The sequence below is a fragment of the Drosophila bipectinata genome, chromosome 3L, assembly GCF_030179905.1.
Source record: "Drosophila bipectinata strain 14024-0381.07 chromosome 3L, DbipHiC1v2, whole genome shotgun sequence".
NCBI classification, from domain to species: domain Eukaryota; kingdom Metazoa; phylum Arthropoda; class Insecta; order Diptera; family Drosophilidae; genus Drosophila; species Drosophila bipectinata.
In genome coordinates, this window is record NC_091738.1 from 24,635,905 (window position 1) to 24,648,851 (window position 12,947).

Below are 12,947 nucleotides of genomic sequence, written 5' to 3' on the forward strand. Positions count from 1 at the left end.
TTTTCAAGTTTGAGTTCTTCGACTTCTGGGCTCCATAAGTGGATGTCCCTGTCAGTGGCTCTTGGGCGGTTGGAGGGCCTTGGTGCTGCTTCAGAAGCTGCCGCCTGAATATGGGCTGTTAACTCTTCTACAACGGTGTCGATGTCAAACGGGGAGTCAAGTGTCGGGCTGGGGTCGGTAACGTTGTTCTGGTATGATTGGTACTTGTCAACGTCTGTTGTCTTGTAGATCAGCTTTTTGCGGGCTGACCTGAGCAAGGATGGGATGAAAAGTGACACGGAGAAGGCGCGTCCGAGAAGAGGTCTTCTACTTCTCTCGCCTGAATTCCGGCAGAATCCAGTCCTCCGGAGATGGCGAAGTCTAGGACATCTGGGATTTTGTGAGGATCCGTAGGCCAGTATGTGGGTGCACCGTTTGCGTGACAGCTCAAGTTTCGGGACTGAATCTGCCTGTATAGAGCCGAGCCCTTTGGGTTCCTAATCCTGGAGCCCCACCAGGGGTGTTTAGCATTAAAGTCCCCTCCGATTATGAACTTGGGGCCGAAGCAATCCAGTAGCAAGCCGAATTCCTGTTCGTGGATGTTGTGCCTGCGGGGGCAATATGCTGCAGCGATTGTTATGTCACCGTTGGTAGTGGAGATTTTAATTTGGGCACATTGCACCCAGTCTTCGCACATGGCTGGAAGTGCCTCATACTTGATGCAGCTGCGAATAAGGATGGCCGCGCCCCCGCGGCCTCTTCCGTTCGGGTGGTTAGCGGCAATGAGGTCGTATCCTCTAATAGTCAAGTATGATCTGTTGTGAAATGCGTTTCTGATATGAGGAGAACGTCTGCTTGGTGGGTCCTGCAATACAGCTCGACCTCTGGCCTTCTTTTTACCAGGCCGTTAGCGTTACATATGGTTATATCTAATCGCGTATGCATAAGGATTTGCAAACGGTGGCCATCATTTGGGCTATTTGGCTCAAGACCTTCTCCATCATGCGCTCAAACATAGATTCCATCCTAGCCATTAGGGCGCCCATTGGATTACTTGGAAGACTGGGATCGGGATTGGGGTTGGAGTCAAACTGTGGTGCTCCGTTTTTGACTGCGCTAGCATAGCTGATGTTAGGGTTAATTTTGCTGAATTGAGGTTGCTGGCTTCTTGGGTCAGTCTGCTTGGGGGCGAGCATGCTCTTTGCCTTTTTGTAGGCTGGACAGCCCTTGTAAGAGGCCGCGTGTGGTCCGTCGCAGTGGAGGCAGACGGCTGGTTCACTAACGATTTTGGTGCATTCGGATGATGGGTGCCTATCTCCACACCTTACGCATCTGTACTCTAGACGGCAGTACCGTTTCGTGTGACCGAAGCCCTGGCAGCGATGGCATTGGGGCACATCGTCGAATTTTTTTGGTGGCTCAACCGTAACCACCGCTTGACTTGAAAGGCCTCCTTGTTGTTTTTGGCTGGCTCGAGGTTAATAAAGAAAATTTTTAGTGGCTTCTTTGTACCTTTTTGCGTAGAATTGTGTATATCGCAGACTTTGTGTCCATGGCTGCTGAAACCCTCCGGGTCGGGGGAGAAGTGGAGGCCTTTAACGACGATCCGATAAGCGCGCTCGTCTCGGGGCTGGAATGTGTGGTATCGATGGTTATTTTCGCTCAGGAACTTTTTCAGAGTTGAGTGAGTATCCTTGTCTGGAGTCATGACGCGAATTGTGTTGTTAGTGCTTGCCTTGTAGGTCACTGAAACATCCCTACCTAAGAGGCGGGAAATGTCTTTGGAGAGGCCCTTGATGCTGAATACGTTCGGGATAAAAATTGGGGGCGGTTTGATGATTTTCGCCGTTTTTACCGCAGATTGCTTTGTCTTCTTGTCATCTTTTTTCTTCATACCGTCAACCTCCATGTCGCTGACACAATCTTCATCGTCTAAATCAGATAGAGTTTTTTTCAATATTAGCTTTAAATGCAGCTCTGGCTGCTTCGCTCGTTGTTGGTTCGTCTTCCATAATGGGTTTTTTACCAGACTTCCGCTTCATTTCTCCATGCTCGGAGTCGCTGGAATCGTCATCTTGAAAATTAGAAAAATGGAGGGTCTTGCCAGCCGATTGTGTTTTTTTTGCCCGAGAATGGCCGCAAGATTATGAAAATAAGAGTGGTTTTATATTTGTTTTGTGTTTGGTAAAAATTTAAAATTTTTCTTTTTTATTTTATTTTTTTTTTTTTAACAAACAATAAAACGATGCTTTAGGTTCAAAGCTTACCGGATTCGAAAAATGATCGATCTAGCAATATAAATATCCAAAGCAAATAAAACAAGACCCTTTAACTTTTACATACACACATACATGTAAAAAAAGACTTTTTGAATAGTCTCACAAAGTCAAACGGTCCTGGAACGAACAGCGAACAACAGGAACGAACAGACTGCTCTCAGTACAAAGAAACAACACTTACTTCACTTTCAAAGCAACCGAAAGTAAAGCAAGCTCATCCCAAACACGGTCAATTACCCCAAACTTGACCGATTTCTTAAACGTAAAGAGCGAGAGAGCGCGTTCTTGCTCCCCCTCGCTACCATCGATTTCTCTGCAGCCAAAGACCGCAGTAACTAGCACCGCAACTTCTTTGACAACGTCAACCGTAACACCAACAATAACCGCAACTGTAACGACAGCGCGTTTAACGACGTCATCAGCTAGCAGCGCAAACATTAATACTTCTGCCGCTGCGCTCCAAAAAAGAGAACAAAAACAAAGAAAATATTAAGCAGGCTATGCAGACTGGTATGGATCGCTACATCCAAATCAAAAGGAAACTCTTAACGCAAACTAGCCCGTGGCAATGCTTACATAGCTGCAATAGAATCGCCTACGAACTCAAACCGTTTTAAAATCTTGGCATACTATGAGGATGACGCCGAATCTACAGAAGTCGAAAAAAGAAAGCCTAAGCCCCCGCCAATTTACATACAAAAAAAAGTTCCAACGTTCTTTTCAAAAAAATTATAGAGCTTATTGGCAAGGGCAACTTCCACATAATACCACTCGTAAAAGGGAACATCCAGGAAACAAAAGTTCAAACGAAGTCTGAAGATAATTACAGAGTATTATCGAAATACCTCACCGACACCTTAAGGTTGAGCTCGAACCACAAATTAAGCTCCTAAAGAAATATGAAGTGCACCCTATATACAATCTTCAGTTCCTGCTGCACCGCAGAATTACAGAATTTGCAGAATTACAGTTGAGGAGCCGCTCAAACGCAATGGCCCAGTACAATGTGCGAACTGCCAAGAATATGGCCATACAAGGTCTTACTGTAAACTGCGCCCGGTCTGTGTAGTTTGTGGTAAGCTTCATGATTCCGCACACTTCCCAGCGCACACTGAACACAACTCGAAAAAGTGCGGCAACTGCGGTGGAAATCGCACTGGTAACTATAGAGGTTGCCCAGTTTATAAGGAGCTGAAAAGTCGCATTCACCAGAGGGGATTTACTGCCCGCATTCAAAATAATCAGTTTATAGCCTCCAGGTCAAACCCTGAAGTCTTCTCGACTCCTCACTAGGACCCATAAACTCTGGGTGCTTTAAAATCATAACTGGCTACCCAAGTCTAGAACTGAGTAAATTATACAGGTACAGAAATTATAAAGTCATATGGTGGCAAAACAACGTTTGCCGGGTCAGCTAGTATAATATAATATAATATAAAATATTTTAATTGCTTGCGAAGCTCATTTAAAGTGTCAAAATGAAATTTTATATACATATTATAAACCAAATAAAAGGCATTTGTCGGTATGTTATGCATTGTCTGCTTATTTATATAGTAGTTATCAGCCAGTGCACCGTGATGGCCTTAAATTCTAGACTGCAGTCCTGTCCGTTAAAGAGATGACCATCATAGATCTTTTCCTAGAGCAGCTGTGCCGAATGGGCCATAGCCATGCGAGAGATTCGTCAGTTCTGGAGATTTTTTTATTTTCTTAGTGCTACCAGGTAATAGTATTTCCTGCATTTCCGCCAACAAGTTGCTATGGGGTTTACTTGTACTTTGGTTAGTAGGAGAGCGTTGGTAGTACCTGCCCTTGCGAATTTTTCAGCGGAGCAACCATATGAGGAGAGCCTTGAAAGTACCTGTCCTTGCGAATTTTTCAGCGGAGCACCCATATGAAGTGGTTGTCATGCTGCTCCGCCATTTCGTTGAAATATTTGCGACAGTCATTGACTTTTCTAGAATTGGTTAAAAACCCGTCAAGAGCGTTCTCCCTCCCCATTTGCAACACCTTTGCTCTTGGATCATCTCTTCATGTCAGCATGGCTTTATTTAGCGTCGCTCCACCACCACTAATTTAGTCGAGTGATACAATTTAGACACATGAATATTTGTATCAGTGTGTGAACACAAGGTAGTCTCGTCGGCGGCAGAATTGTTTGGGCTCACTTCCCTATCGACCAGTACGCTCGAGTCGTCGTAAGAGAGAGGTTGTGCGCGGACCCTTGTGCGCTACAAAATGTAATATGGCACATTTTTTTTTAACTAAGAAACTAAACAAAAAACGAACTTAAAACTACTCAAAATAAAATTATAAAAATAAATTTCAAATGATTATACATATATTGCATGCAATTTTGTACCCTATGCACAGCATAAGGGTTAAAAAACACACTCTGTTTCTGTTTCTTTCGCACGTTCAGGAAAACACTTTTTCACTCGCACTCATTGTAGTGTCACTCAATAGGGGTGTGACGCAGCCGACGAGACTACCTTGTGTTCACACACTACCTCACTGTTCACACAGATACCTCACTAATTAACCGTTTCTCGAGCGCCCCTTGGTCGTCTGGGCCTCTAAGCTTTATGATGAACACAGCAATGCTAGCTGATGCTCTAATTGATGCACAAGCCATTAAAAAATTCTGAAAGACCGCGAAAGAAGACCCCTGAGTGCTGTTCTTTTATATGAGAAGATATAAATCGTTGCCTAATTTCCACACTCATAATAAAATTTTAAATTTACAATTGAGAAATTTGCCATACAATTTTTGTTTTCTAAATACAAGAAAATATTTCTAGTTCTGCAGCAAGTGATAGGGAGTGCTACCATGATAGCTATTACATCAGCTTGGAATACACTACAGTGGTTGGGGAGTCTGAGGGAATCATTTAGGCATAGACGCTCGCAGTGGAAACTGCTTCCCATCTGGTGATTCAACTTTGAGCCATCGGTGTATATATAAAGGGAACCCGCTGGTCCCGGGATTTAAGTCGTCCATTCCTCCCTCGATGTTATGGAGACCTGATAGTTTGAGGTGGGATGATCGACGGGTATACGACGGTGTAAGTGAAACTTGGTTTGACCATTTTTAGTCCTTCTCCGTAACTAACGTTACGGAAACGTAACTATCTTGACCCCCATTATCTGTACATTCAGAAGGTCGAGAACAAAGGCTACCTGTAATTCTGACCTTCGCCATCCTCTGAGTTCACCAGCAGGCCACCAGACTACTACCCCGTAGAATAGGATTAAATAATATAACAGTCATGTAAAGCTCTCTTTTAATTTTTGGAGAAATAGCGTATTTAAGCCCAATCGCCTTACGACAGGTATAGAGCCGATAGCCGCTTTGTTTGCTCTATCCATGATGTTAAGCTTCCAGTCCAGTTTTCTGTCTAGCGTAATTGTTTGGTAATTGGCGTCACCATTAAGGGTAAGAGTTTCTCCTGATAGTTTTGGAAGCCTTAAACTTAGAGGTTTGTATTTCCTAGTGAAAGGACAAGTTTGGTCTTAAATGGGTTCGTTCGTAGACCGTTCTTATCTTCTCATGTTGAGAGAACCACCAGCTTGTACGTCATGCAGTCACACGAAGTTTGTGGACACTTTTCAGTGAAGACAATTGAAACTTAGGCAATAAGCCGCTTAGGCAATAACTTTACAGAAACTGCTGACACAGCGTCTGACCAGATGCCCATTCATAGCCGGCGAACACTTCATATTTGCGTGGCCTCTATGAGATACGTTTTTGTTAGCTTTAGTTTGTATTCGAGCTTCATTGAATAAAGAAGTATTTAATTCATAACTCCGGCATTGCCCTAAATCGTAAATTCACTTTATTGAATTGGTCACAGCGCCTCAAGGGCCGTGATAACGGAGCAAGTGCCCCCACCATAATTCCTGCACAAAAGGAATCTCCCTCGGCAACCGCCAGGGATCTTATCAACACAACTACCTGTAAGGAGGAGAAACTCCCTCGGCAACCGCCAGAGACGCCCACGCCTGCGACACCACTAACTGCAGTGAGGGGTAACCGAACATAATCAAATGCACCGTACCACCCATAACTTTACTAACTTTTATATCCCCACGTTGCATAGTAGAGGGGAGAATACACCTCCTTGCGAGGTGCCTCTCCTGTTTACCATGATCCCCCTTATGAGGTGCACGGGTTGATCCCTGCATACCCCTTGTCCCGTCAGCGCGTTGTTTATTAAAAATGGCAGGATGTTGGTAAAAGCACCTTCAATGTCTAGAAAAACATTTAGCGAATATTCTTTTTCACTAAGTATGAATGTCGAGAGCCATCTCCGTGGATCGGCCTTTCCTCTACAAGTTTAAATCAGTGGTACTCAATATGATCAATTGATATGAATTTAATGCATTAGTATCTTAGTGAATAAGGCGGCTTAATTATATAGTTTTTTCTACCGATCTAATATAAAGTGGCTTAAAAAAAGTTAATTATTTACGTTAATTTTGGAAAAAAACTTATGAGAAGTAAGGTGGAATTAAAAGCAGGGGAATCGAAGAGGTATGAGTAAAATTAAACAAATACATATATATGTATATATGTATGTATAGGTTTTTCGCCAAAAAATAAGATTTAAAAATACTTTTTTTCTCAAAAGTTAAGTTTTCAAAATTGAATTTCCTCCTAAAATGAATTCCTTATAACAAAATTCCCAATCTTGTTTCTTCATAGGTACCAAGGGTGGGTCTTTTTAAATCGTTCAGTTATAGTAAAAACGATTGGCTTTCCAAAAATAAGACGAAATCCTGTACGAAGTTCAAACCTTCTATTTTGAAAAACTATAAAGTTGGGTTATTTCAGGTAGCTCAGTTAGATTGCCGCTGTAGGATATAGTCGGGCGATAATTATGGAATTTGGTAGATCAGATCAGTAAGCCCAAAATAGAATACATAGAAAGTCCCATACCGCTAACTGTAAAAAAATCCGAAATAATCGAATTTGAAATCTATCAGTTAAATGGCTGCTATAAGATATAGTCGGCTGGTCGCGGCCGTTGTCTATATACAGCGTGAAAAGGAAACAAAGATGTGTGCAAAATTTTAAGTCGATAGCTTCAAAATTGAGATATTATTTCGATTATACACAGACAGAGGGACATGCTTATATCGACACAGAGGGTGATCGGATCAAGAATATTTATACCCTTATGGGGTCACACTTAACGATGGCCAACTTCATAAGAATATTAAGATTCTTTAAAAAAAAATCGAATCGAAGCCTGCCGAAAAAAAAACGCACAAAAAGTTAAAATCGCCTTAAAATTACGTGCGCCTTAAACCTTTTTATTAACCAAACGGCCCTGAGAACTTAAATTTTTTCAGAATATTTCTGAAACAGTATTTATTTCATACGGGAAGCTCCATTTTTAAGAGAGGCTTAAAGTTTTTTTCTTCACGATATTCGAATATTTAAACAGGTATATTTACTTACATATTAAATTAATATTAACATTATATTACCAAGTATATACATCGACTATCGACTTTAAACTTTAAACACATCCTTCTTTTGAACGCAGTGTATAAGCAGGAGCGGCCGGGATCGGCCGATTATGTCCTATTAGCTACCAAAAAACTGATTGATCGGAAATTCCATTACTCAGATGTTTTAAAAGCAGTTGGGATTCCCAGTTGGGATCCCCAGTTGGGATCCCCAGTTGGGATGGATTCCATTTTTAGACAATTAATCTGACCTACCAAATTTCATAAGTATGGGCCGACTACATCCGAAATTAACTGCAAGGGAATATCAACTCTGGCCTACAAATATGATTATTGAATGTTTCCTACTGCTAAGTTAAAAAAGTTTAAATTTATTATGAAACAGTTAATTTTATAAATTATCTGAGTAGAAGACTTTTTCTAAAATATTTTAAAAAACTTTATGTTTGTATAAAATTTATAATATGAAATTCTTTTTTTCCAATATTAATATTTTTTGACCACAGAATCAATAGGAAATTCGTACAATATAATATTCAATATCAGGACCAAACATGTTTTATTCTTCAAACTCTTGTCTAATTTGAATTGTAACAATCTAGCTGTACAGTAAAATACGGCCATACTTCCAATTCGGTATGGAAAGAAAAAAAAGTTACAAATTCTATAACTCTTCCTAAAATTTTCCGATGAGGCTACTTTTTGATTCATAGGTGTAAATTAGCAATTGGGAATAGTTTGGCATCAAAACATTATCCAAAAACATTAACGAACTGGTGCTTACACCAGATTTCAGTTTTGGGGCGGGAGTGGCGTGGAAAATTTTTCACACAAACTTGATCCGCGCGAATATGTTACGAGGACGAAAGTCTTTGAGATCCACTCTTTCAAAAGGTATATATGGAAAAAGCCCGTTTGTATGGGTATATAAAAAGGTATATACTATATGAGGATATTTCCCCCGGTCACACCTGGTGGCCAACACACGGAATAGGGAAACTGCCGACTCTGCACTCCGGGGACAATCACACGGTCAGAACTAGGGATGTCGGAAATATATCAAAATATCGATATATCGATATATTTTCTCTTAAAAAAATATTATTATCGTGATATTTTTTGGGCAAAAATAGTCGATAATAATATTTTTGAGTTGGTGTTCTCCGATATTAGTTGCGAAAGAAAGGAAATGCAGGTTTACTTGAGTATGCCATTTTGTATTTGGGAGACAAATCCGTTGGAATTCTGGAACTCACAAATTTCAACGATGACGATGCTAGCGAAAGTTGCTTTAAGTTTTCTTATCACGCCTGGAAGTTCGGTTCCATCTGAACGGTTGGCTTCTGCCATTAAATGTGTTGTCTGTGACTCCCGTAGTCGAATGACATACCAGCATATAACCGAAAGAGTTTTTTTTAAATCATTGAAGAAAGATTTATTTTGTAATTAAGAGCATTAAATAAGAGAATTAAGTAATTAGCATTATTAAGTACATATTCCATAAATTCCATGAAACTTTTTTTTTTGTATAAAGTTTTTTTTATAAATAAATTTGAATACAATGTCCTTAATAATTTTGTTATTTTTTATTTCAAAGAACTTAAATAAAAGTTGCTTGAGAGTGGGTATAAATATTTGTTGTTTTTTCAATTCACTTTTTAAATAAAAAATATGTCTTGTTTGCAGTTCATGGCGGATGACAACACATATTAAAACCTTTTTTTAAATTTAAAAATAACCTTTTTTCAGTTTTAGCTGACTATTAAAAATATCGAAAATACTCGATACTCGAAAATATTTTTTTATATTTTTTCACAGCAAATATCATCAATACGATATTTTTTCAAAAACCAACAACCCTAGTCAGAACACTCGCGCAGCGAGTGATCGTCAGCAACTGGATAAAATTGCTGATCCGGCACTTTGGCGACAGCGCTGCGACCGGACGAAAACTTCCAGCTGCAGCCGGATCGGACCTTTAGATTAGTTTTAAATCATACTCCGCAGCCATAGCTGTGTATTACACAATGTGTAATAAATAATAATTGTAACATTGTTTATATTATCCTTTATCTCAACAGGTTTAGGTGAAATAAATGAAAAAACCTAATAAACCCAATCTGTTATCAATGGATCCTTGCCCCAACGGGCTTGAGTGAAAGTAAGAATTAATAGTACAAGGGTTATTAAAATTAACTTATACATATATTTTTTAACCTAATCTACATACTCGTCTTCTCAAAATTTGAACACAATCTAATAAATACATTCAATTTTATAGTTGAACGCGTTTTCTGGAAAACTACATTTTTCGAGCTGGCAACTATCATATCTATCAATTTAAAAAAAAATCTGAATTTTTTAAATACGAGTAAATCTTCCATGGAATGGATGCCACAATTACATAGATAGCTTATATATATACTCGATTTTTGATCAACAAAAAGGTATGGAAATTTACCGTAAAAACTACACTCCTGTTGGAGTGCCGAAACCGAAAAAACCAGAGCTTGCAAATAACTGTCGACCGTTTCTCGTTGTCTGCAAATAAGTGTCTCTTTCTGACTCTTTACGAAAAGACTCAGAGAGCAACCGTTTCATGGGTTCTTTAATGTGCTCGCTCGCGCTCAGAGCGAAACCGATTTTTTGTATTCTGTTTTGTTTCGGTTGTTGCAAGACCGTTTTGTCGTTTTCAGCGAAGCAAAAAGTCTTTTGCGTATGTATTGGTATACATTTACACGCATAGGCAAGCAAATCGTTAGATGTTTAATTGCGATCGTGTATTGAGTGTGTTAAGTTGCGTTGTTTAACTGTGTTAACTAATTATTTTTGTAAAATGGGAAGAGACAGTAACAAAAATGTGCACCAATTTTTTAAATTCAATTCGGTCGAAAAGAAATCGATGTGTAATGTTTGCGGAATTAAATTGTCCGGGAATCATTCCACAAATTTAAGACGCCATCTAACAACGAAGCATATGGACATTTTCAACGAGTGGAATAATTCTGGATCTACAAAGTTAACAGACAGCGAAGAAAAACGAAAAATATCGTATCAAACGAGTGAACAAGCAATTGTTTCTTCCTTGATAAAAATTGTAACCACAGACGGAAAACCATTCAAATTTCTAGACAGTGAAGGGTTCAACGAAATAATGGATCCAATATATAATGCACTTGGCATGAACCCTGTAACGTCTAGAAATATTATGAATTTTGTGTCAATCAAAGAACAGTTTGTTAAAGAAAATATAAGGGCACTTGCGAAGGGAAAGATGGTGTCGCTGAAAATCGACGTTGCCACCAGAATGAATAAAGCCATTCTAGGCATCAATTTGCAAATGATCCATGCAAGCCTGGCTAAAACCGAGATTGTTGTGAAGACCTTGGGCATGATTGAGCTCGGGGAATCTCACACTGGAGTATATATAAAAACAAAAATTCTTCAAATCTTAGATGATTATGGCATATCCCTTGATCAGATTTACAGGTAAAAATTGAATTCCATACAATTTTGTATGTACAAAAATATGTGATTTTTTTTTGTTTTAATTTCATATTCTCGTACACAGCATTACGTCTGATAATGGACGAAACATGATAAAAGTCGTCCAGGTATTAAATGATGCGACAGAGGAATCCCTTTTTGAAGAAGACATAGAAAGTGAGAATCTTCTGAAAGAACTGGATTCTATTGAACTGGCTAATATACACCTAGTGAGATGTGCAGCACACACTCTGCAACTGTGCGTATTTGATGTAAACAAAACAAAGGAGATCGCCGATAGAATAAGTGCCTGTCGCACATTATGCAAATCGCTGCGCACAGAAACATATAGGTAAGTTATAAGTTATAGAAGTACAAATATATAAATTTATATTCCAATCGGGATGAATCGGGGAAAATAATAAATAAATATATATATATGTATATGTATATATAATTATATATAAATATATAAATTTTATATATTATAAATACTTCATATTTATAAAATCTATGCAGACGTATTTTAGTTGAGAATGAAAAAAACATGCCATCGCTCGACGTTGCTACAAGGTGGAATTCGACGTATTTAATGCTAAAGAAACTATTTGACTTAAAGGATTTCCTGGCAACGCGGCCAAATATTTGTGTAGAGGCCGATTGGGATTGGATCGAGACGTACATTGACGCTTTCAGTGACACATACCAAGCAACCCTAAAGCTACAAAACAAAGATTTAGTTTATAGTGAGTTCTTCGTAATATGGATGGAACTCAAATTGAAATGCGATAATAGCTACAATTTAATTTAAAAAAAACTATCGGCACAAATCAAAATAAGGGAAACCAAATTATTAGAAAATGATGCATTGTTGGCAGCGATTTACATGGATCCTCGTGTAAATTGTATGTTGTCGACTAATCAAAAATCCTTAGCAAAGGCTAATTTAAAAAAAACTGCTTTTCGTTTACATGAGTTGAAAAAAGTAAGCCGTATGTCGTAGAATGTTTGAAATGTGGGTCCTGTTTTGTTTATGTTGTAGGTTTGACACTCTAATTAAAATTGTCTTCGTCAAAAACTAATACTTGTACTAAACTAAAATCCAAAATACATTTTATACTTATTATCGCTTTATTATTAAAGGCACAAACATGAAATGTTGCAGCGCTCGAAACTCCTGTGCATGAAGAGATGTTTGCTTCCACTGCCTCGTCAATTTCAACCGCATCCTCATCTGAAGAGAAGTCCCTGTTCTCGGCATTTTTGGACGATTTTCAGACAGTTTCGGAAAACAAAGAAGATCCAGTTTCTACAAAACTATCCAAAATTTATGCTGACATTGAAAACTTCGACGTAACATTTGGTCGCTTGCCATTAAATTGCAACATATTGGATTTTTTCAATGATTTGAAACTTAGGATGCCGCATATAAGTGCACTAGCGCAGGTTGTGCTGGCTACACCTGCAACGCAAGTCTCCGTCGAACGGGCATTCTCAGCCCTACATTTTATTTTAAGTGAACGAAGAAGTTCGATTAGCGCAGAAAATTTAAACTCCTTACTAGTTGTTAAGCTTAACACATAAATATAAAAAATTTTACAAAAAATATGAATATAAGATATAAAATAAAAAAAAAAATCTAAAAACAACATTGTCTGAAACTTTTTTTGCATTCCTTTTGCAGTAAAAACATAATAATTACGAAAGCAACAACAACGAAAGTAA

The 12,947-nt window shown here is 38.8% G+C and overlaps 1 protein-coding gene across 2 annotated transcripts; it reads left to right on the top strand.

Annotated features, from left to right (window-relative positions):
* Nucleotides 1-10,121: 10,121 nt before the first annotated feature.
* Nucleotides 10,122-12,063, top strand: LOC138926252 (uncharacterized). Of its 2 annotated transcripts, none has more exons than XR_011442703.1 (3): nt 10,122-11,225; nt 11,308-11,574; nt 11,742-12,063. XR_011442703.1 is itself a non-coding variant. In XM_070279781.1 (3 exons), exons 1-3 carry the CDS (start codon nt 10,573-10,575, stop codon nt 11,873-11,875), a joined length of 954 nt encoding a protein of 317 aa, XP_070135882.1. In that variant the 5' UTR covers nt 10,122-10,572; the 3' UTR covers nt 11,876-12,063. The 2 variants fall into 2 exon arrangements, 1 of the variants encoding a protein (XP_070135882.1); XM_070279781.1 differs by having other exon boundaries at nt 11,842-12,063.
* The last annotated feature ends 884 nt before the right edge of the window (nt 12,064-12,947 follow it).